At 38.9% G+C, this 26,167-nt stretch overlaps 1 protein-coding gene across 1 annotated transcript in view; it reads left to right on the top strand.

The window, feature by feature from the left end:
• LOC121614784 (sickle tail protein homolog) overlaps positions 1-26,167 on the top strand; it is a 76,343-nt gene that overhangs the window by 22,281 nt on the left and 27,895 nt on the right. Inside the window, exons 2-7 of the mRNA XM_041948853.1 lie at positions 4,686-5,014; positions 13,414-13,612; positions 14,534-14,732; positions 16,946-17,039; positions 22,991-23,279; positions 24,189-24,462. Coding sequence (XP_041804787.1) covers positions 4,686-5,014; positions 13,414-13,612; positions 14,534-14,732; positions 16,946-17,039; positions 22,991-23,279; positions 24,189-24,462 — 1,384 coding nt within the window. The remainder of the gene's footprint in view (positions 1-4,685; positions 5,015-13,413; positions 13,613-14,533; positions 14,733-16,945; positions 17,040-22,990; positions 23,280-24,188; positions 24,463-26,167) is intronic.

The following is a 26,167-nucleotide window of genomic DNA, read 5'->3' on the forward strand; positions in this document are numbered from 1 at the left end:
CTGGACTGCCCTCTGGACACCACTGAGGATGTAGGTGAGAGGAGGATGTTAGCCAAGCTGACATCCATCATTGACAACCGCTCCAACCCCTTCATGACACAGTGGGGGACCCGTAACAGCTCCTTCAGTAAGAGTGATGCATCCAGTGTATAAGAAGGAACACCACCGCAGGTCCTTCATTCCAAAAGCTGTCAGTGTTTAACTCCAGCGTTGCTTAATTTCGCACTGTTTCCATGGTGGACTGTTTTTTGAACTGATATGTGATTTATCATACACCTAGTACCTTGCAATATTGCTTTTTCCTGTATATGTACTTTACATATCAGTACACAATAGTAGTCTACAGAGACATCACACACATTTATTTCTGTCTAATAGCATTAATGCTGTAGTCATTTTATCCACCATGTGCAATTTGTGTATAGTCTGTGAAATTCTACAGAATTTTTGGCAGTATATTTTGCGGCAATATATTTTTTATGTGTATTTGTTATGTATTGTTTTCTCTTGTATACTCTTATTACACTTTCAAAATGACAGCAGTTAGTCTACTCACTTCCAAAAGACTTACAGAGTGTTGCTAAACCAAGAGGTGATGCAACAGAGTGGTAAACATGACCAACTTTTTCAATGTGTTGCCGTTATCAAATTCTAACAAAAAAAAAAAAAAACAATTTCATTTCAACATTTGATATGTTGTCTTTGTGCTGTTTTCAATTCCATGTGGGGTTTCAGTGTTTTGCAAATTATCGCATTCCGTATTTTACAGAGTGTCCCAACTTTACTGTTATTGGTTTGCCAGAAAAGTTCAAATTGTGCAAACTGGAATGAGCTGGACACACAACGCGCGAACCGCCACTAGCAGCTGGAATGAGCAAGAAACTTGAAACTCCGCATTTTGAGCCCAACCCATAGGCGCTGCCACAAACACCAAAAACATGTATGTCAAAACCCAGTGGACAGAAATTGAGTTTTTGTGTGCCTGCTCTGGGGGCAAGCATTAACCAAGATTGGGCAAGCAGGCTGGAACTATCACATATTTGCTCAAAACTCAAGACGCCTTGCTTGTGGTGTCATGAGGTTAATTCATCCTTGCAAAGTGAAACGATGTTGTTCATTTACAGAAAAAAAAATCAGTTTTCTAAGTTTTTGTCTCTTGTTTTTTTTCTGCAAATTTGTGAGTTTTTTTCTTGTTAATTTACAACTTTCATGAAGGTCATTTTGAGGGTTTTTTTTATGGAATATTACCTCCCTCCCCCAGCTCCATAACTATTTATCTGTGTATCTATATTGTTATGTACAGTGGTAGGGGTTAAGTCCAAAAGTTTACCTAAAACACACATGTTAAATTCAGGCCATGTCTGCAGTCCTGGCGATAACTATGTAAAATCAAGCTTTATTTTCCATATTATTTGATCAAATATTGGTGTCAAAGAGATGCGTGGTTTATCATAGTGGGTTCTAATTTAAGCTGACATTCACTTTTAAGGAAAGTCACCTTCTGTCACTTCTTATTCACACCTGGGTTTATGTCACAGAATTAGACCCCTTCAGAGTTTAGGTGCAGTCTGAACTGAAGTGAGACTGAGTGAGCTTGACAGATATGGCAAAATGTATTTATACATATTAAATATTCCATTCCAACATATTCATATTGTTTTGTCAAAGTGAATATTGATGACTCTCAGTTACAAGTTACTACTGTGACAAGTATGAACATTTCACAATTTCAGCTGTCATAGCAGTATTTTTTCTCTGACTGTGTCTTTTATCCTGTCCAGTATTTTGTTCTGTTTCATCATTCTCCATTATTTTTCACTCTGTTCTCAACTTTTTTTTTTTTAAACATTCTGTTTATTGAATTTTTCAAACAAGTTCAAGACAATTGTACAAGTAAATTATTGTGAACATAGTATTTTTCCCCCGACCCAAACCCCCCTCCCATTCCCTCTCCCCGTTTCCCATTACTGGTATACTGTAAATCGAGAAATGTACTTACAGTAAATACAAGTCATAATACAATTGGATCAAGACAGAATAGTTACAAAAAAAAAAAAAAAAAAAATTAAATTTAAATTAAATTAAATAAGATTAAATAAAATAAATAATAAAAATAAAAATAGTAGTAATAACAAGTAGTAATAGCAAGTAATAATGACCTTTCAATCAGCTAAGTCTGCTGTGTTTAAATGATCTAGTAGACCACCCCATACTCCTTTAAATTTATCTGGTCTTTGTTTTAAATTGTACATTATTTTTTCATTGGGGATGCAAGAGGTCAGTTCGCTAAGCCAGAGTGAGGGTGGGGGCGGAAGCTCATTCTTCCAATTAAGAGCTATGCATTTATTAGCTGTTGTTAAAGCTATTCTTATGAATCTAGTTTTGTTGCCCGTTACAGGCAACATCGATGTGTCCCCTAATAAAATTAACCTTGGTTCAGATGGAATAATTATTTTGGTTATCTTAGATATGGTTCTAAGTATTGTTTCCCAATAGTTGAATAATTGTGAACAGGACCAGAACATATGAAGAAGAGAGCCAACTTCAGATTTGCATCTTGGACAGTATTGAGAGATTGTCTGTTTTTTCTTGTGTAGTCTTTCGGGGGTGTAATAAACTCTATGTAGTAGATTATATTGGGTTAGTATGTTTACTATTATAGGAAAAGCGCTGGGTTTTTTCACACAACTCAGTCCAATCAACATCATTAAAGTTGTAAGACAAGTCAGCCTCCCATTTTTCCCTAACCTTAAGCCCCTCTTTTATGAGCAGATTGTTAATACCAGCATACATGTGGGATATAAACCCCTTGAGCTCCTTTTTGCTGTTCAATGTATCATCCAAGGGTTGTTTTTTAACTGGTAGAAGTCTGCCCCCCTGTTCTGTTCGGATATAATGCTTGATTTGCAAAAATTTTAAAAAGTGCTTTTTATTAAGACTGTATTTGGCTGTGAGATTTTCAAATGACTCTAGGATACCATTTTTGTATAGGTCCCCAAATGTCTTAATTCCCTTTGTGAACCACACTTGGGTGATGCCATCTCTTAGGACATTTGGTAGAAACGGATTTACATGAAAGGGAGTAAGGTTATGTAAGAGTTGATTACTTTGAGTCTTTTTACGTAAATCAGACCATATTTTGTAGGTGTGTTTTATAAATGGGTTTGTTGTTAGTGTACAAAGTTGTTTGAGTGAAGGAACATATGGAATCGATGAAAGATTTAGAGAATTGATATCCTGCTGTTCCATCTGTACCCAAGAAGGGGGATGTTGCAAATTTGCATTCCATACCCAGACCGCTCGACACTGTGCTGCCCAGTAATAGGTTTCAAAGTTAGGGAGCTTCATTCCCCCTTCCTGAGATGCTCCCTGAAGGATTTTCAACTTTATTCTGGGAATTTTGCCCTTCCATATAAATCTAGATACAGCTAAGTGTAGCTGTTTAAAAAAGTATTTAGGTATTGCGATAGGTAGCATCTGAAAGAGAAAGAGAAATTTAGGCAGGACAGTCATTTTGATACAACTGATTCGACCCATCAAAGACAGAGGAAGGTTCATCCATCTGTTAAGCTCCGCTTCAGTTTTCTTTAATAAAGGTAGATAGTTTAGAGAAAAAGCCCTTGAACATACATTGGGGATTTGAAGACCCAGATATGTTAATTTCTCAGAGCACCATTGAAAGGGTATGTTATGTCTCGATATTTGAGACCCTGCTGTGTTAAGTGGCATAACAACACTCTTATTGTGGTTTATTTTATATCCAGAGAAAGCCCCGAATTCGGTTAATGTTTCTAATAATATGGGTATTGACGATTCCGGATCAGTTAAATAAATTAGGATATCGTCTGCATATAATGAAATTTTGTGGGTTGCGCCCCCTACCTGTTTTCCTTTAATTAGTCGGTGGGATCTTATTGCTGTCGCTAATGGTTCTATTGCCAGTGCGAATAGCAAGGGCGAGAGACCACAGCCTTGTCTAGTGGAGCGTGAGAGGGTAATTTTAGAAGAAATATCATTATTTGTTTGGATTTGAGCCATTGGGCATCTGTATAGCATCTTAACCAATTTGATAAAGGTAGGGCCAAAATTCATTCTATTCATTACATCAAAGAGATAGAGCCACTCCATGCGGTCAAAAGCTTTTTCGGCATCTAACGACACGGCGATCGTAGGAGAATTATCTGTTTCAGAGGCATAGATAATATTGAAAAGTCTTCTGACATTATCAAAAGGGGAGCGATTCTGGATAAATCCAGTTTGGTCTAAGTGTATTAAATCTGGCATATGTTTTTCTAAACGTACTGATAGTATTTTAGAGAATATTTTATAGTCTGTGGAAAGAAGTGAAATTGGTCGGTAAGAGCTGCAGTATTTCGGGTCCTTCCCAGGTTTAGGTAGAACCATAATTAATGCCAATTCTAAAGATTCTGGCAGTCTTCCGATTTCAATAGCGTAATTGTACATCGATAGCAAAGGTTTAAGCAGTTTAGGGAGAAAAGTCTTGAAGAATTCGATGGGAAAGCCATCCAAACCGGGGGATTTCCCTGATTTAATTTTGGAGATGGCTTCTGTTATTTCTTTTCCCGTAATATCTCCTTCCATACTCTCCCTGGCTTCTTCACTAAGCTTTTTAAGGTCGTATTTATCAAGAAAGTTTACTCTGTTCTCAACTTGATCACATTCAGGAAACTCACCATCCAGGGTCTCTTCATCACCAGCTGTTGACAGCAGCTCTGAGCATCTGCTGCAGAAGAAACAGCTCATCAATAGCAGCCTGCTGTGTAACCCAGACTTCTCCTCCTCCTATGACTCAGCTACGCATTCTCCCAGCACCTTACCTCGAGGCTATGCCACCACTGCTGGTGCCAGCAGCAGGGACAGTCAGCTCGACAGCCTGATGATGCAGCAGTCTGTTGTGGAGAGGAAGATGGAAGTGTTCTTAGACCACCTGAGCCAGAGGTATCCTCATCATGCTGCCATAATCATGGGAAACCACGACTGCATGAGGAAACAGGTAAGATTTAAAGCTTTGCCTTACCTACCATTGTTGAACAAAAGTATGTTGAGTAGTGCATCACTGACCTCAGTAGATTTTCTCTCCACAAATAAAGATTTAACATCAGATCCAAATCATACTTCCCTAGGTAAATAAAGGTTTTATACATAAAAAACAAACAAACAAAAACAAGCATATTGTTATGCCTTTTTGTTTCTTTTATGGAGAAGTGGAATACTGTGTCCCATGATGCCGGACAGTTATTCCAATTAATGTTGTTCACTGGGTTCATTAAGGTTTTCAGGCTTCCCAAGGGTGCACAGGTTGTGGGGCCAGTCGAGTGATGATACGATAATGTAGTGATGTGGCTTTTCCACACTACACTGTATTGGAAAAGGCTCCCCCTGTATTTCACATTCTTCATTTACGCTATTTTTTATGTCAGCATTTTAGCAAATGCACAATTGCTAACTTGCTGGCACTTGTTTTCAGTCTAATAAGGACAGCATTTTGTATATTATAGCATTTTGACTATTTAACATTGCCTGAATTATTTTAGTATCTCATCTGGGTTGTTACATGACTTTTCTGAAACTAGCACATGTCAGGAACATGACTGCACAAGTTGGTGCACAGATGTGTGTCACATGTGCCATTTTTCACAACTTCTTGTTGCCTCATTTCATATCACCCCCCGCCCCCCATTTGTAATTTCCGTACTTACTATATTTTTTCGCATATTTATTGATTTTGCACCAAGTTGCTTTCTTTGTTTCCTTATAAGATTGTGTTTCTGTATGACGTATTTGAGTCCCTCAAATGAATGACATTTTTACTATGGGTTAAATGAGTACAAATTAGTAATTTGAGTGCTTGATGTATCCTATTTTATTAAATTTTGGTCGGGGCCTTTACTTACCTCAACTACAGAGCGTACCAGGCCTTTATCTGAAGCAAGCTTACAAAGCTTCACAAGATGTTATAGTGAACAACATGTGGATGTAAAACAAAATGAAATAATGCAAGAAAATTTAAATTTAATCAACCTTTATTTCACCTTGAAAGACCATTGAGGAGGTATCCTCATTTACAATGGTGTTGAGATACAAGATAAAACAACAGCAGACAATAAAACAGTTAAATGCAGAATGATAACATGCTATCAAGTGAATAATAAAAATGTAGGAAAATATAATAACATAGAAGAAGTAAATAAAAGTGCAACATCGAATTAAAAACATTTACAATCAATTAAAACTAGGTCTGAAATGAGGCCTTTGAACAGCCATAGTGGCGCCAGAGAGTCCAAGTGTAAGGCCTTCTGCAGGTCATTCCATGTATAAGGTTCACTGTAAGAAAATTGCATTTTCCCAATTACAGATCTGATCAATGGAGTGTGAGGCATCAGCCTATTCTGTGAGCGAGTGCAAAGATTATGTGAGTTCAGAGTTAAAAGGGATAAAATGTAGGGTGGACGCAAATCCATTAAAACTTTGTAGATGAATAAAAAACAATGTTGGTCTCACCTTACAGCCAAAGAAGGCCAGCCGACGTTTTGGTAAAGGGTACAATGATGGGTGCTGGTGAACAGCATCCATTGATTTCAATGTGGAGGCAGCAGCTTTAATTTGAGATGGATAGTTAACAGACAGTAATGAGATGTGACACAATATAAACAAACCATTTCCATCTATTGTCCCATGTAGGCTACAATACAATACAACTGAGAGTGCTATGCCTGCCTGCTAAGCAACAAAACATTATAACTAAACATCCTATGCCTGCCGACTCCACATCCCTGGGGTTATGAAGCCCTCAAACAGTAATGCGCCTAGATTTTTTGACAGCAAAGTCATTTATAACAGAACAACAACATGAGGGGGGTGTGGGAGGGGATGAAGACCATCACTGGCTGCAGCTCCAAGAAGGGTGCCCACATTGAGGGGGATGTGGGGAGGGCAAACCAGCTCAACCACTTCTTCAATAGATCTGATCACCCCAACTTATTCACACCTCTGAGCACAGCAGCCCCCACCCTCCAACTCCCGCAAGCCATCGCCAACACAGATGAGGACATCTCCCCTCACACCACCCACAACAATCACAGCAGCTCAGGTCTGTAGTGGGGTGAAGAGGCTGCGCCCCAGCAAAGCCGCAGGTCCAGATGGAATGTCACCACGACTGCTGAAGGCCTGTGCGAGGGAGCTGGGACACCCCCTTCAGTGCATATTCAACCTGAGCCTGGGACAGGGGAGGGTTCCCCAGCTGTGGAAGACATCCTGCATCATTCCAGTCCCGAAGAAACCACATCAAAAGTGGTGGACTTTAGGAGACCCAGGCCGTGTCCAGAACCGGTCATCATCAAAGGGGACTGCGTGGAGGTGGTTCACACCGTCATCCTGATGTGCTCACCTTTTCAGAAACTTGGTTACATAGTGATATTAGTGACTCTGAGGTTAATTTGGACAATTATACACTGTACAGAGCCAATAGAGGGAGTAGAGGAGGAGTGGCAATATATATATCCTCACACTTTGCTTCAGAGCTTATCACACCCAAACTAACTCCTTGGTTCTTTGAAGCAACATTTGTTAAATTAATGCTTCATGCAAATAAACATTTGTTCATTGGAAGCATTTATAGGCCCCCACCTGTCCTTCCTGAATCAACTAAATGTATACTATCACCTCCTTTGAATACCCTAGTGAACTAATTATTCTTGGAGATTTCAATATCAATTGCTTGGATCGTTCTTCCATGGATGACAAAAATCTTCTAAAAAGTATTAATTTAACTCAAGTGATAAGTGAGCCTACCAGAGAAAACCAAAGATCAAAAACACTTATTGATTGGACTCTTGTTACGCATCCAGAAAGGATTATTAAATCTGGGGTTCTCTCTGATTGCTTTAGCGACCACTCAGCTGTCTTCTGTGTATGGAAGATCCATTTTCCCAGATCCCCACCAAAATGTATTAGAATAAGAACAAGGTAAGAATATCAATATTGACAGTTTCATATTTGATGTAATCAATATAAATTGGGAACGATTTTAACTTATAACTTATGTTGAAGATGCTTGGAATTTTTTCTTTTCTGAATTTGTAAAAATTATTGACAGACATGCCCCTTGGAGAGAGGTCAAGGTTAAAGGCATACATCTACCTTGGATCAGTTCAGAACTGATAACTATTTTTAAGCAAAGGGATGCAGTCTGGCGAAAATATAGGACAAGTAAAGATCTTGCTGAGTGGGAAAAATATAAAACTTTAAGAAATGTAAAACAAAGACACAGAATGCAAAATCAAATTATTACAAGAATCATCTTTCCGAGGACTTTCACAACCCAAAAGAGTTCTGGAATAGAATAAATACGATTCTCAATAATCTGTTAAAAACTTGAACACCCACATCCGAGTTGATAATAACATTCTTCAAGATCCTTGTCTTGTGTCTGATGCCTTTGATCAGTATAGAATTTCTAATACCTATAACAACCTAGCTTCTAATGGCTCATTTTCATTTAGAAAAATTTCACCTGTAGAGGTCTAAATGGTCATTAATACATTAAAGAAAGATTGTGGCCCCGGACCAGATGGCCTGGAGACTAAGTTTATCAAACTAGCCTCTCATGTGCTAATCTACCCACTTGCAGACTTATTTAACCTGTCATTATCTACTAGTGCACTCCCATTATCTTGGAAATGTGCCAAGGTCACCCCAATTTTTAAAGGGGGTGATCCGCTTGATCCTAACAACTATTGCCCAATTAGTATTACTAGTTCTGTTGTTAAGATTTTTAAAAAATTAGTTTTCAATCAATTGTCTCAAAACATCTCTGACTATAATATTTTGTCTCCATGCCAATCGGGCTTTAGACCCAACCACTCTACAACCACAGCTTTACTTAAATTTACTAGTGATGTGGTATCAGCATTAGACAGTGATAAATTAACTGGTGCAGTCTTTTTAGATTTGAGAAAAGCTTTTGATATTGTAGATCATTACCTATTGCTGGACAAACTATATACAATAGGACTGTCTTGTTGCGCTTTACTGTGGTTCAACTCCTACTTACATAATAGACGTCATGTGTGAATTGTGGAGGAAGTCAATCTGATTATCTAATCATAGAAAGGGGTGTTCCACAATGGTCATCTTTAGGGCCACTTTTGTTCTCCATATTTATTAATGATCTTCCTTTATCCTCTTCTGGCTGCCATACTCAACTGTATGCCGATGATACAGTCCTCTACACATCAAGCACCTATATATCAGAAATTGAAACACGCTTGCAGTGTGAATTTATGAATGTACAGGACTGGCTCAGTCATAACAGATTATCATTAAACAAAAAGAAGACAAGTCTTATGTTGTTTGGTACCCGCCATAAATTAGCACATCACTCTGCTGAATCGAATGTTTGCTTTAATGATGGTATCCCTCTTGAAAAAGTGGACACATTTAAATACCTGGGTCTTTGGATCGACACTACATTAACATTTAAGCCACACATTTAATCTGTAGTAAATAGAATAAATCGTAATCTCAACATACTTCGTACTACGTATCGTTCCATAAACTGTTTCACTCCTCAAGTAAGGAAAATAATCTCCACCCAACTGCTACTACCAATAATGGACTACGCTGACATCATATACCAGAATACATCAGAGAAATACCTACACTCTCTTGATGTTGCATTTAAAAGTATTTGTAGATTTGTGTTAAGATGTCCCTACAGAACCCATCACTGTATCATGTATCAAACCCCTGATTGGCTTCCACTTAACAGTAGACAACGATTTCACTGGCTACAGTTTATTTATAAATGTGTCCACTTTAATTATCCACTGTACCTAAAACAATATTTAGTCCCCTATCGACCATCATACTCTGTCAGACATTCACATCAGCTGTTTTTTTCTGTCCCAAGAACCTCAAAAGAAATTGGTAGATGTGCTTTAAAGCCCCCTCTGACTGGGATAATTTACCGCCATCTATTAGATCTGTCACTTCCCTTCTGTTTAAGACTTCACTATTATCTTTTTTTCAGACCCCCTGCTGTTGCTATTAGTTTTTTGTTGTTTGTTTTTGCTAATTAATTAACTATGATTATTATTACTTCTTTTTACCTTTTGCCCTTGTGATCGGATTAGGGGCTGATGGGGTATGGTGGGGCGGGCGGGAGGGATTCTGGAGCTGTTGTGCACACTGTAAGTGTATGTTCTGTGTTGAGTGTAAGTGATTGTATTGTATTGTTTGATTGTTTTCATGTATAGGACCCCCTGGAAGACAAGATAATGCATCTCAAGGGGTTATCCCTTTATAAATTTGTTTAAAAATTTGTTTAAATGTTGCAGAAATGGTTCTATGCTTAGGTCAAAATCCGGACTGATAGGGAGTGAGTAAAGAAAATGAGGAGAGATATGATTTGAGCTGATCATTCAAGAAGGTTTCCAAGATTTTAGCCAGATAACACAATTTGGAGATTGGGCGATAATTATTAACATCAGCTTTGTCACCACCTTTATGTTTAGGAAGAACGCGAGCTGTTTTTCAGGCAGTCGGGATTATTCCAGTATAGACAGACAGATTAAAACTATGAGTTTTACATTCAGCAATCAGCGGCACTGAAAGTTTCAGAAAATGAGCATCTAAATGATTGCCACCGGTTGATTTCCTTGCATCGATTGTAAGAAGACTATCACTAACATCCCTAAGACTAAAGGCAGGCATACTGAAGCTTAAAGAATGGTACCCTGTAATATAGCCTGTGGTTTGATGTTATGATTCAGATTACTCAGATTATTATCAAAAAGATGACCAGAGGCAACAAAATGGTTTTACTTACTAAAATTACTCTTTAGGATAAAATGGTGCCTTACCATTTAAGGCTTGTAGGTGATGGAGTGAAGATAGTGCCAGTGTGTGTGTTTGTGCTGTTTCTGTCACTTGTCACTCATCATGTCAACTCTCTGCTGGTGTATGATCGCCAAACACTGCTGAATATACGACTTTATACCAAAGATCTGGTGAAATTGGATTATGCTGGACATAAAACGTTGCCCCCGTTTCTATCGGGGATCCCGGCTCACCTTTGCCACGCCCTAGCTCCACCTCTCCGGCGAAAGCGCCCCCGTCACCAAGGAAACGCAGCGGTCAGCTGGTGAAACTGAAGGCCTGTATGGCTCGTTTTTCTACGGCTTCCTGGACCCCATTTGGAGCGACGCCTCGCACTTTTATTTCTTGGCGCCCGCTGGATCCTGTCGACTCCAGGCTGGACCCTGCCGACACCTGGCTGGTACCTGTTGTCGGCCCAGATGAGATGTTCCAGCCCCGCGGTCCCTGCTCTCCCCGTCCCTGCCGGCGCGGGGTGAATCCGTGTAACCTGCGGCCTCTGAGCTGGGCTCCACGGACAGCTGACGCCGCAGAGCTACCGGCTCCTGCTAGGATTGGCCTGGTAAACGCTAGATCACTAGCGAATAAAACTTTTGTTCCTAAGGATTTCTTCACGTCCCGAGGATTGGACTTTCTCTGTGTGACTGAGACCTGGCTGAGTATTGGTGAGTCCAGCGTTTTCACTGAACTTTTGCCTGCGAACTGCTGCTATTTTAACTCACTACGGACGTCGAGCGGAGGTGGAGGAGTTGCCACTGTTTTAAGAGTCACTATGTAAGCAGCTATCGTTGCCTAGCTTTGAACTGAGCCTGTTTGAACTTTGTTGCTCTCACACTGTGTTGTGTGCAGTGATCTATCGGCCTCCTAAATATAATAAGGACTTTTTAAATGACTTCTCTGATTTTCTGGCTGAAATCATGCCTAAATATGACCGTGTCCTTATTGTTGGGGATTTTAATATTCATGTATGCTGTCCTGATAAGCCAATGGCAAAGGACTTTTTAAGCCTCTTGACTCTTTTAATCTTGCGCAGTCTGTGTCTGGTCGCGGACACACACTTGTTTTGATCGCACTGATCATATGTCTGTATTATTTGAGGTTGCTCTTGCCTGTAACACAGTTATACCTCGTGCTGCTGCCCGACGCTGTCGCATCATTAACCCCTCCACTGCTGCTCAGTTCTCGGCCGTTTTCAGTCAGACTCACAACTGTGTCACTGAGTGTTTGAACAACGATACGGAGGAGCTCAGCTCTTGGTTTCATTCCACCTGCCAATCCGTTTTAGACACAGTGGCTCCGTTAAAAACCAGGCAGTCCAGGACTAAATCTGAACCCTGGCTGAATGACACAACTCGTGCTGTCAGACGCGGGTGCCGTAGTGCTGAGTGAAAGTGGACAAGGGACAAACTGTAGGTGTAATTTCAAATGTTATGGACTCCTGGCGTCATTATCAGAAAACTGTGCAAGGAAATATTTTTCTGAGATTATTCTTTCGAACTGTCATAAGCCTGGTGTCCTGTTTAAGACCATTGACTCAGTTCTCAATGTCCCTCAAACTGTCTGTATTGAGTCCTCCCCTGCTGTGTGTGAAAATTTTCTTCACTTTTCATTGACAAGGTTGCCTCCACTAGGGCTTTAATCTCATCCCCTGCATATGACTCTTCAGTCTGTGTGCCCTGCTCTGCTGTCTTTGACAGGTTTGAGCCTGTAACTCTGTCGTCCTTACAGAAGACTGTTGGTCAGTTGAAGCCCTCAGGTTCCCCGTATGATGTGGTCCCTCCCCGACTATTCTGTTCTGTCACTTATCAATAGCAGTTTGTCCTCAGGTGGTCCCTGAAAATTTCAAACATGCAGTAGTGCAGCCTATGATTAAAAAAAACAGGACTAGACACGGCTGTTCTTGCAAATTAAAGGCCTATCTTCATTCCACCCAGCCAAAACTACATCCAATTATTCACAGTAAACTCTTAAATAAAAGCCAGGGCTACTTTTCTACTTTCAATGCAAAATCACTCTTCTGACTCTATACTGAAATGCCAGCATCTGACTGTGCTGTAGATAACTGCCTTGAGCTCGGTAACTGCCTTGAAGAAGAAAAGAAAACTTATTGTATCTAAGCCAGAGACTCTCTGTGGTTCGCTCACCCTCCACTGACATTTAAAAATGTCAACAATTGAAAGTAAGACAAGTATAACTGGCTGCCATTGTGAGCTAGAGATATATGGACAATGTTGGCAAGCACCGTTGGGGGTATGTGAGTGGTGTGACTAACAGATAGACATAAGGATAAAATCCCTTCTGTTCCTCTGATCCCCGAAAGCAGGAGATAAAGCCCATGTGACAATGTTCATCTCCTTGTAACAAGTACATATTAACCCCTCTGATAACCAGAGTTTGAAGCCATCTCAAACTTGCTTCCCAGTCCATTGTCCTGTTTCAGTTTCCATGCCACTATTCTCCTTCCTAGACTAGAATCCCATCTAATATTCTTCTGTTCTTCTTTTTCATTCAATCTAGGCCGGGAGTCCTTGGCTCTCTGAAAGCTCTGCCTGGGCCGATGTACTGGGCATGGAGGAGCAGCAGGACCCGCTGGCTTTGGAGGCCATGTGTGATGGAGAGGTGCAACCTCCACAAGTCCCCTTCACAAGGGACTTAAAAGCCAGGGCAAGTCTACCTGTGGGGCGGTCGAGTGGTCAGACAAGAGAGAGGAAGCTTGGTAAGTCGACGCACGAGCACACACGTCATACACTATAATGTGTGAAAGGATTTTATCTAAACACCTAAAGCTGGGAGAACAAGCTGGGAGATTTGATAATAAGAATAACTGGTGCTTTCAGGTGTTTTCAGTGATATAGTTTAACACACGTCTCCTCAGGGCTATGAGTCCATGAAGACACTGACTGATTGTCATTTCCCTAAGGTGTAACTGGAAAGCTGTTACACCTTCATAATTCTTTTAAGGTTTGGTGACCTTAGTAAACTCTCATCATAACTCAAAACAGGTGTATGGAAGGTATGTAGTTTGGAGAGGGAAGCCGAACAGTTTTCGACCGTGCTAAAAACGCTGTGTCAAGCAGGTGAATGGGTTTTCCGGTCGTATAAGTATTGGTTATTGCAAACTATGTATGGACTGAACGATATCTTACCTGCAACTGTTGACAATGAATGGATCATCATAAAAACGAGCAGAGACACTGTGTTTAATTTGAAGCTGCACGCGTCAGACTCAAGTCAACCTAACTGCCACCTCAGTGACTACAGGTAAAGTCACTACAGTATGTATATGCATACTTATATGCACAGTAAAAGTGAAACAAAAAAAATATACTATGCCAAATAAAAGAACCTTGATTTCCACCTTACACATATCTGATCTGCTTAGTTTAAACACCTGTGTGGATGCACAGGGCCTTTAAAGAAGAAATGAAAAACTGAAAACTCTGCACTAAGTGAAGTTCTGCAATAAATCCTGTCTTTGTGAAGCTTACAGTGTTCAGTTTTAATTTCTGCTGCAGGGAGATGTCTCAACATGTGTGATCATTATGGTTTATGAAGTTCGTGCTTAACGGATGATGCCTCTGCATTCAGTAGGATAATCAGAGTCTAAAGCTCCCCCTGCCTGTGTGTGCTGTGTCAGGTGTGCTGTACCTGCAGTATGGGGAGGAGACAAAGCTGGTCAGGATGCCTGCTGACATCAGCAGTCAGGACACCCTACGGGCTCTGTTTGTCACCACCTTCCCTGATCAGCTCACCATGACAATGCTGCAATCTCCCAACATGGCCATCTACATCAAAGACCCCAGCCGCAACATCTACTATGACCTGGAGGACATCAGGTGAGGGCCGTTTTTACGGTGGCCTTGAGAGCTCAACGTATTGTTACTTGAGAAAATACATGCAAATAGATCAAACAAAAGCAAATTAAGAAAATACCCTAACCTCTGAAAAAATGCTGCAAATAGACGAAACACAACCAAATGCAGAAATGCTGCAAGTAGCAGAGACGACAACAGCATTATTTGGCTGAAGATGAAGATGGTTTCTTAATTTGTTTGTGTTTTGTCTTTTTGTGTGACTTTTGTTAAATTGGAGTGCATTGCACTCTCAGGGTCTGAAATGGCATGTATTAATATAAGATAAGATGAAGATAATATCAACTTTATTAATCCCCAGCTGGGGAAATTTGGTGATATCCATCTTGTCCCTAAATATTCCATATTCTGCTCTGATGTACACCCATTCATAATGCCAGCATAGACATGCATAAACTATGTTCAGTCAGGAAAACGTTGGCTGACATCTTTGTCTTCAAAGTCTTCAATTCCATTGAGGATGAACAATGACTCAAGCTTTTGATTTCTGCTTTTTAACATTTCGGCCAGTCTTTAATAACAAAAGTCTCTTCAGACTACAAAAATGAACTGTATAGTAAAATGTGCTGTATAGTAAAAAATGCAACAAAAGATGCTTAGGATATATTTCTCTATTCAAAAAACTCAGAAAACAAAGACTCACAAAACAAGGCAAGGTATTCAAGGTAACAAGCTGGACTGACAAGGATCACTAGGCTCACAAGACAATCTGCCACAGGACAAAGGGAGACGCAGAATATATATATACATGAGGTAACTATGAACAGGTGGAAACAATCAGGGCGGAGGACACCAGGAAGTCAAGGGTCTGAAACAAGAGGAGAGTTAGGGTTTCAAAATAAAACAGGAAGAGACGAACAGACAAACACCTCAACAGACACAACGGGACATAACAATATGTCATACAAATAAAGTAGCCTTGCCTTCAATCAATTTCCTATTCTGAAAAGCCAACTGGACAATTAAAGATGGGACTTCTGAAATATAATTGGGAAAACGAAAATCTTTTGTTACTCAATTTGAAAATAAATGGATGTCAGAGAGTTTTCTGCCAAGAAATAGAATTTATAGGAAAAGGTTATAAATTCTATATTTTCATTCACAAGTTTAATCTGTCTTGATAAGGAAACTTAATAATATCACTAACCCTTCAACATTATTAACAACAGCTACAATACTGACAGTTCAGTTATACATAGGCTGTGTCCAGCCTATAAATGAGCACAGGATGGCCCACACAGATTAAGCACAAGACAATACCCATACACATTTTATACTCTTTTGTATAAAATGTAAAGATATAGTTATTTTATTCTGTATCCTTTTTTTATTGTCTGTTTTGCTCTTTTTCTATGTCTCTTTTTTATTGTTTCTGTCTGTAACAACTTAATTTTCCCAGTGTGGGATCAATAAAGTTTTGTCTTATCTTGTTTTATTTGGAGTAATCTTTTAACCATTTTATCAAACCTAATAGCCGTTCTACATTCCCATGTAATTTCCCAAACTTTAGACCAACAGTCAGTTGTTGCCTATAATGGCCAATGATCATAGTTAATTAAATGTCATCAGACATACAGTAGCTACCGAAACAGAAAGGTCCAACCATAAAACATATCAGTCCCTGACTACAGAGTAAGTACGTCAGCTTTAAAGTGTCTCTATCAAGGTCTGAGTTTGGCTTTAGTCATGTTGACGGTGGAAAATAAATGCTCATAATAGTAGCAAATGAATCAAAGGGCAAATTTAATTGTGAGGATATTAAGCATAACCGTCAGTGCCTTTAATGTGCTGTAACAACCTTATAGATCCTTTGGTTTGTGGCCTCTTCATCCATTTCTGTGGCACAAGGTGCACACACAGTCAATGCTGTGTGAGCTCGAAGCCTGCCCGTATCATCTCCGTCATAAGTTGAGGAGAGCAGACAATACAAACAGTGATAAGAAAAAAAGCCGTTTTTCATTTTTGGATTTTCATTTCAGAATAGGAAATCGATTGAGACAAAGGTACACAGATTTCAACATGCATGAACTAAAATTGAATAGAATTTTTAAATAATCTGTTATACATGTGAATGGTGATTCTGCCTATCATATCATATCATAAAGTGTCCGAGACATTTTGTCCCTGTGTAGGACACATGCACAGTAAACTGTCACTGTGTGTGTTCTCTTTTCTAGAAACATCACATCCCACTCCTGTCTCAGGGTTTATCATAAGGACCCAAAACATGTGCTCAACCGCCATGCCAGGCCTGCCAACACAGAGGGAAGAGTGAGTCAGCCGAAAACTCTGCTTCTGTCTTCACCCTTTATATTCTTCATTGTATGCTACAGTGTCGAGACAGTAACCAGACATAGATCAGCTGTGTTACTGACATGACTGAGAAGTTTTGATGAGACTGTGAGGAATGATGTGTGTTTCAGGTGCGGACTGTATAACAGGAACATCACGATTCACTCATTCAAAGCAAACCATATGCAACAGTTTAGTATAACTTACATATCTGACTTCTTCTGTACGTGTGTGCTGTAATTATAGATCACAGTACATTGTAATAAATGTCTTGAACATATAACAGAGGGCAAAATTATGGAGATACAAGTCAAGTGGCATGAATAAGTACTAATAAGTATGTTGTGCTCCATCACAGAGGAGTTCCCCCTGAGAATACTGGTGTGGCTCTGCACTGCACATGACCCCTCTAAAAGACAGTGGGTGGCCGAGTCTACTTCTGGTTAATGTCAGGTTTTTGATTGATTGATTGATTCCTTTATTTCGAACATGTAAAAAAACAAAGAAAGACAGAGCAAACAGACAAAAGTGAATAAAGAAGAAAAGAAAAGAAAGAGAAAAAAAAAATTAATTAATTAATTAATTAAACAAAAAAATAATCACCTTCTTCAGTGCATGCTGATCTCAAATTACATGAGCGAAAGGGAGTAGGAAGAAGTGTAAACTTATTAAACCCTACCCCTAAAGTACTATTACAGTTTTATCGAGAAAAAAAAAAAAAATAAAACAACAACAACAAAAAGCAAAAACTCATGACTGAAACATTATGATTCATCTTCAACTTGTACATGATCCGTATATTCAGCAATTACGATAAATAACTTTCACAAAAACACACCCAAATACCTATTAGTCATGACTATATCTCGACTATATCTAGAATCAATTCCTTATACCTTTTTTTAAACTGAATTATGTTAGATATTTGTTTTATCTCTACACACAATTTATTCCATAATTTTACTCCACAAAACGTAACACAAAAACTTTTCAATGTAGTGCGCGCTCTAAGAATCTTTAGATTTTATTCACCCCTTAATTTATAACATCCCTCTCTATCACAAAACTGTTTCTGAACATTACCTGGCAGTAAGTTATTCCTTGCTTTATATATTACTTGCATAGTTTTGAACTCAACAATGTCAAAGAATTTTAATGTTTTAGTTTTTAAAAATAATGGCTCAGTGTGTTCACGAAAGCCCACATTGTTAACAATTCTCATTGCTCTCTTTTGTAAAATAAAAAGTGCCTGTAATGAGCTTGTGTATGTATTTCCCCATACCTCCACACAGTAATTTAAGTAGGGTAACACTAGTGAACTATAAAGAATGTAAAGTGATTTTTTATCCAACATGTGTTCTGTTTTTGCCAGGACTGAGAGGCTTCTGGATATTTTGTTTTGAACATGTCTTATGTGAGGTTTCCAGCAAATTTTGTCATCAGTTGTCACTCCGAGAAATTTGATTTGTTTTACCATCTCTATATCTACACCCTCTATCTGTACCTTTACATTATCATTTATTTTACATTTTCCAAATATCATAATTTTTGTTTTACTTAAATTTAACAATAACTTATTTTTATCAAACCATGACTTAATTTTACTCAGTTCTGAAGTGATCAAGTTAAAAAGTTTCTGTAAGTCCTCACCAGTTACTAAAATATTTGTGTCATCAGCAAATAATATAAATTTCAAAAGATCAGACACTTTACATACATCATTGATGTATATTATGAAAAGTTTTGGTCCCAGTACTGGGGGACACCACACACAATATCCGAACACACAGAGTAATGATCTCCCATCTTCACAAATTGTTTCCTGTTCTCTCCAAATAGCTTCTCACCCAGTTTAGTACAATTCCTCTGATTCCGTACTGTTCCAGTTTATTGATTAATCTTTCATGGTTTATGGTATCAAATGCTTTTTTTAAATCAATGAAAACTCCAACTGTGAGTTTTTTACTGTCTATGGAATTTGTTATTTCTTCAGTGAGTTCAATTAATGCTAGGTCACGGAAAAATAAAATAAACGAAATAAGTCTCAAGCAACTCAGCAATGGGAAGTCACAGACTGTTGTGCCCACGTCTTAGAGATCACAGTTCTATTCCAACATCCCAGCTCAAACTATTGCACTTGATGGGGAGACTGTGTTCCACGCCATGCAGTCAAAGTGGGTGGACAGTATTTCCCACAATAAGATCATTCCCCAACCAGAAAACCTGGATGAGTAGAGAGGTCAGGGCTCTATCCCAAAAGATGCCCTTTAGCAGGTGAACTTAACACATTTTTTGCTCACTCTGATCTGAGCTGTCAAGTCTACTCCCTCTCTAGAGTCAGGTTGACTCAGGTCATTTCCAGTTTGGATTTGTTGTAGTGAATGGCTCAGAAGTAAGTGCACACAGCAATAAGCCCCAAGGATAAAGCATGTATCCGTCAGCCACCACCTGCACTGCTTAAAGCTAAACTTTGACACTAAGTGAGTGTGTAACACTGTTTAAGGTTGAAATCCTTCAGTTTGCTGTATATGACTGACAATTTGATAGCATATAAAAGCTTTGTAGGTGAGAGAAGAGGTGAGAGATTTTTTCAGTGTTGGAGAGTGTGAGGCTATTTCCTGGAGGTAATACGTATCAGTGCAGACCTGGTACTCACCAAACTCAGTAATAAAGATTTTTTTGTTCTTTTTTGCAAGACTTAAGAATTGAGAGAATTTTGAAAAGCACTGTTATACATACGTTTTGTATTGACGATTAACACACTTAAAGTAGTGGAAAGTAAAATATTGGCACTAGGAACAATTAGGGAGTGATTTCAGATACAGCCTTTGTCATCTCTTGTGGTGTCAGTAGTTCAGAAGTAATTCAGTAATGTAATCATGAAGGCAGAGCCACAGTCTTTCATGTTGACATGTTTGTGTGTGTGTGATTTTCTATCTGGTTGACTGAGATGAACCACTGTTATTCACACCCTTATCCTTGTTTTTTGTCCTGGGTTTGGCTTTTCTCTGTGTTGTGAGACTATTGGGAGAACTTTAAACAGAAAAGAAAATTGAAAGCAATTCCTAATGAGGACACAAAAGCCAAAAAGTACTGTTGTTATTATATATTTCACATGTAATGAACAGCCTTTTTCGGTATAGCCTTACAATATTTAACAAAACTAAAATAGTGTACTTATTTATATCTATATTCCAAACAATGAATTATCACTCTATATCAATGTTAAACATTTGAACTCAAAATGAATTATTTAAACAGTCTTAATCACCTATACACATTTATGGTTATGCTAACCTTATTGCAAAAACACACAATTCTGCACTTTATTGCACATTCCACCAACATATTTACCTTTAAGAACAACAGAAATGCTTTTCATGGTTCTGGTACAGCAGTAAGCAAGTAGTCTTGCCAGCCAAAACACATAACTCTAAAAAGTTTAAAAGAATATTACAATAAAACTCAACATTAAACACGGCATGAAATGAAACGATGACAAATCTTGTGCTCTTATCAGCCAGGTGCTAAACCAACAAATATAGACAGACACTCACATTTATGCAGTGTAAGAACACTTCTCGTCGAACATAAAGCTTTTCCCTTTTTTTTGTTTCTTTCGCTTATTTAAAATTAAAAGCCTTCTGGACAAATATTAATCAAACAAACAAAACGACAACAACAAGAACAACACATTTTTGTAATATTCAGGAGCATATTAAAGGTCATTTACAGTGAGAAATAATATTCTAGAGTTCCCAGCATTGTCTGTAATGATCTTGGAAAAGTAATCCTTTCTTGAAGATGTATTACTTTGTTACAGACAGTCATGGCTTCTTTGTAGATACTACAGTGAGCTGTGAGCCCAGTTTTCCTCCAGTTTCTGTCAGCTGCTCGACAGATCCTCTTAATCTCATTTAACCATGCCGAGATTCTGTCAGTTGAACTTTTTTTAACCTTTCGTGGAGCAACAGTATTGAAAGCAGATGACATGGTATTTTTGAAATGTTCGACCATGTCATTTAAAGAGCAGTCGTAGCTGTGTCACTCAAACGATCTCATAATATTACAGAACTTTGCTTCAGCCTTGCCATCTAAGGAACTCGTTTGAACCAAAACTTAGTCTTTGTTAAGATTAGTTTGGCATCAAAAAACACACAGTGATGGTCAGAAACAAGTCATTCCAATACTGAAACATTGTCAATGTACCAAGTCCAGAATGTTTCCATGCTGATGAGTTCATTTACATGTTGAGTAAGTTCAAAGCTCTCCAGTAAATTCACAAGCACCATAGCTTCGGAGCGAGCTCAGATTATAACACAATGTAAAACAATGATTCAAACATGCACAATCCATGGTTTCAGCAATAGCAGCATGGTAAGACATGAAAAAATGTTAATAATAACTAACAAACTAAAGGTCACACATATTCACTGAGTGAAGATTCTGAAAATAAAATGCATATTCCTCACTTGAAATATGATCAAAATGTATTTTAATGCAGAAAATATTTTTTTTCACTGAGAATCAAAAGAATCTTTGTTTGTTTGTTTGTTTGTTTCACAGAAAGAAACTTGACTGACAATTTTAGAGCCATTATTGTCGAACTATTACATCTAAAGGATAGACAAAGGATGGATTGATGGACCTTTCACTCATGTAGCTCTCTTACTTCAGCCTCTCCTTTTCTTCCTCCTCTGGTTAACTCGTCCTGTGTTGAAGTCTCAGCTTTTCATTCATCTTGCTGCAGAAACATCTGCTGCAGTTTCACTGCACATCGTACCAACTGGGCATGTAAACATGCAACATTTAACTTTTTAATCACTTGGCTTGAAATTACAGGCAAGCAAACAAATTCAACAAATATGAAGAATGGCATCTCCAAGAAATAAAGAACCTTTTTTTTTCTGATTTTCAATTGATCAGTTTTTCTAGTCATTAAGAATTTAGCAGTTCTTTCAAGAAATTCAGATCAGCACCTGCTTATAAAGTCTACCTAACTGGATCTTTCCCAAAAACTCAGAAATAAATTCTCACTATTATAAACTGGCTAATACATTGATGCTGATATATTAATAATATTAATATATAGTAGTATAAGTTCTGAAATCATTGTGATTGTGACAATTACAAAGTTTAAGTTGCCCTAACTTATTTAATTACATGCAAAAGATTAGTGGATGGACATTTTTTCAATCTAGCTATGTGGTAATTACAGTGAAATACAGTATAATAATATAATACAGTACTCATACCACGGATAACTAATATTTGCATAAAGTCAAGACAAATCAATTCTATTCACATAGCCCGAAATCACAAATTTGACTCAAAGTGCTTTTTCAATCTGTGCAGCAGCAACCTACCCCTAGGCTCTCCATTCATTCACGGAAATGCACCTTGATTTCTGACACCTATCTATGATTTCAACTCGAATTTAAAATAAAGGTTGACTGAATTTTAATAATATATGGCCACACAATATGATCATCTAGAGGCAAACCATACTCATACTGGTTGTTCCTGGATCACGGCCTTCAACCACTGAAATGTGGTTGGTTCACACATGAACAGACAGCAGAGGAAGCAGTTAGTCCTGCTAGCTTGTGTGTCAGTGTGGATAAAACGAACTTGTAAGTGCTGTGGAGAGCAGTGTGAAGTCCATTATTTCACACATGTTGATTCGCTGGCTTCATGTGAGCATCTTGACACCTGAGTTATTCCCATTGTGCCTGCATAGCTTTCACACACACACACACACACACACACACACATACACATACACACACACACACACACACACACACACACAAAAGCAGGTTTCACAGAGTGTTGTTGTCTAGCTAGCCCCAGCCAACCTTAATTGAACGTCTAATCGGCCAGACAAAGTGGAATCTATAAATTTAGAGTTCTTTTCTCGTTTTTTGCAGATCTCCAAAGAGTTGCTGTACAGCAGTCACAGTCCCGTCCACACAGTGTTGTCGTCAAGCCGCAGCACCCTGCACAGCCTGCAGGGCTCCATGTCCCCACCCATGGTCCGCTCCATGCCCTCCTCTCCCTCCAGGATGGCATATGGTAGGGCGAGCACAAGAGGGGGGTTGGGGCCGGTGGATCCAGGCCGTGCCACATTACCACGGGAACGCCTGTCAGGGGTGAGGCGATCTAGCGCTCTCTGCACCAACAGCAGTGCCATACTGGAACGGAGAGATGTCAAGCCCGGTGAGATAAGTGCAGGGTCCTGAGCTGATGAGTGATCAATGATTCATCAATTCATTACAACAAACTTGTAAAGCAAACATGCACATGTTGTCCATGTAAAGGACGCACAAGTCAACAACTAATTTGCCACAGAGGACAGAGGACCCCCTTTCCTGGGACCCTCAATTCAGATTTTTTTTCATGTCTTGCTATATTAAAACCTTGTAATTCCAAGTAGACACAGAGTTTTAGGAGGCTCTTTCTGCATTTGACCTGTACCCAAAAAAATCCATGTACAAATCTGATATTTTACATTTAGTATACATTTGGGGTTTCTGTTTTTATATATGAAAGAGACTTGCTCCATATATAATTTTTGCTATTTGGAATGCAAAAACCTTGAAGCTTAATATCTCAAAGCCAATAAGAACACAAGACCTTTTAATTTCAAGATATGGACCTATGGCATCATAGTCCAATCCTGAAAAAAAATAAAAATGCCATTTTCAGTGGCATAACTGTCCCTGAAATGCTATTCAAACACAAGGTACAAGTTGCAAGGTTCATTAATGCATCTTCCTACAACACAGAAGTTGTAGTCCCAATATGTTACTCACAAACCCAAAAATATAAATGGATGAATAAATAGAAAGTCAGAAAAATAAACTAGTTTTCATGGTGAAGTGCGGTGGATAAATTGAGCAGTTTATAGAATAGTTTGGACATGCTTGCTCCAATTAATCCAGCTGATCTGTCTTTGCTTAAAAATATTAGATTTCACAGAGTTTACAGAAATAAAAACAGTGATTGAATTCAGGCTCAATCTGTAATTGTTTAGCTTTAAGTCTGATGTGACGCTGTGTGGTTGTGTGTGTGTGTGTGCGTGTGTGTGTGTGTGTGTGTGTGTGTGTGTGTGTGTGTGTGTGTCAGACAAGAATGCTGCCAATAGTAAGAGCATGGTGCCAGTGGTGTGTGGTGAAGGAGGACCATACTACCCAGACTCCTACTGCTCCCCCCTGCAGGACGGAGGAGGTCACCTGAGCATCACCTCCTCCCAGTGCCATGCTCCTCCTTCTCTCACCGCAGACGTGGTGAATGCTGGGGTCACAGGCTTCCCAGAGGGGCTGCAGCAGTATCGAACCTTTATTAAACCATCGATGGGCTACGAAGAGAGCATGGAGCACCAGACACACTGCCTCCACAGGTACGCACACTGCTTTAAACCCAATCCAGATAAATATACACCGTCCTCCTTTGCTAACAGTAACACAAACATGGAAACATAACTTGGTTCAGCTGAAGCTGCATTTCTCTGCTTCAGTCGAGGGTGTGCAGTAGTGCTTGAACGACATAACAGGATTCATTAAAGAGACTGATAACCGATATTTTGCAACTGATATACATGTTCAGTAAAAACTCCATGCCATTTATTTGATAACTTCCTACTTACATGGCAGATTCATATTATTTATATAAAATATAAATCAACTAATAATCTATGATGGATTATTATGAGCACATTCATTCATCAATAATTACAATCCAGTCATATCATTTACATCGTTTACTCACTTTTACTTTTGGAGCTTCAAGTATTTATGATACACCTTTGTGTTTTTAGTTTAGTAAGATTTTTAGTACAAGGTAAAGTACTTGCACTCTGTGTAAAGTACTTGTGACATAGTACTTTTACACTGTGGCTGCTTTTACTTAAGTAAAAGGTCTGACTACTTCCTCCACCACTGAGAATAACACAAATTCTAACACAAAACTTTGTTTCAATGCCTTTAAGCAAATGTTTAATGTCAGAAAACATTTCAACCTTATCTTAAAAAACAGTGCTAAGATCCCAGCAGAATTTCTTATAAAGTTAACTGAAAAAATAGATAAAATAAACAAAACGGATCCCCAACGTTTTATAAAGTTAATAAAGTAAAAATAAATAGAACTAGTAAAACTTAATTCAGATTGAGTTAGAAGTCCTTCACTCAAAGTCTTTGCCCTCTATTTGTCCAGTTCAGCAGCACCAGCTTGTGGTGCAGAAAGCAGAGTTGTTCAGAGAACGCTGGGGAACTTCTGGTGAATGAGTAATTGCATAGGTCGAGTAAGACGTGATATAGGCTGGCAGTCATGATCAGATGACCGGTGCAGGTGCAGGAAGAGACACTGAGGTTAAACTGTGGGAGTAGGAGGGTGTAGGTTTAATTAAGATGTGGCAGTGTGCTGCAGAAAGGGATGGAAGGAAAGTTGATATTTGACAGGGCATGTAAGCTATGGGCAATGTCAAACAAACCTCCAATAGGACATGAGAAGATGGTAGATAATGTAGTATAAGGAGAGAATTTAAACTAATAACTTCACTGGTAGACTCCCAGTTGTGTATAGGTGTAGATATGTATTAATCAATAGCAAAGGTGCCTGCAGTTCAGACTGCAGACAACACACAGACTACACCACCAAACTGAATGCCAAAGCACAAATCACACTAAACATGAGGCTCCAGCCACACTAGGATCATGGCCTTTAACTTTTCCCCACAACGGTCTTAACTTAAAGCAAAAGGTAAGCGTATTAGAATTTAGACATAACTCACATTTTGTGTCTGTGTACACTGCAGACCAGCAGTTATCAATCAGAGCTCATTGAATGCAGAAGGTGTCCCCTCTGCACTTGGGGTGGGGCATGGCCAAGACAGAGCAGACAGCAGAAACAGAACTGGGCGTTTTGTACAGCTGGCCTTGGAATCAGCCATAATTCCATCAGATACAAAAGGTCTATTGACTGGTCATACTCATCCATCATTTCTGGGAGAGGAATAAGGCAGGCTAGTGGTCAGAGATAATTGCAAACTCTGACCAGTACTTCAGCTGTCCACACATGGCCATCTGCACTTTGGTTATGTGGCCTCC

This window comes from Chelmon rostratus, chromosome 12, assembly GCF_017976325.1.
Source record: "Chelmon rostratus isolate fCheRos1 chromosome 12, fCheRos1.pri, whole genome shotgun sequence".
NCBI lineage: Eukaryota > Metazoa > Chordata > Actinopteri > Chaetodontiformes > Chaetodontidae > Chelmon > Chelmon rostratus.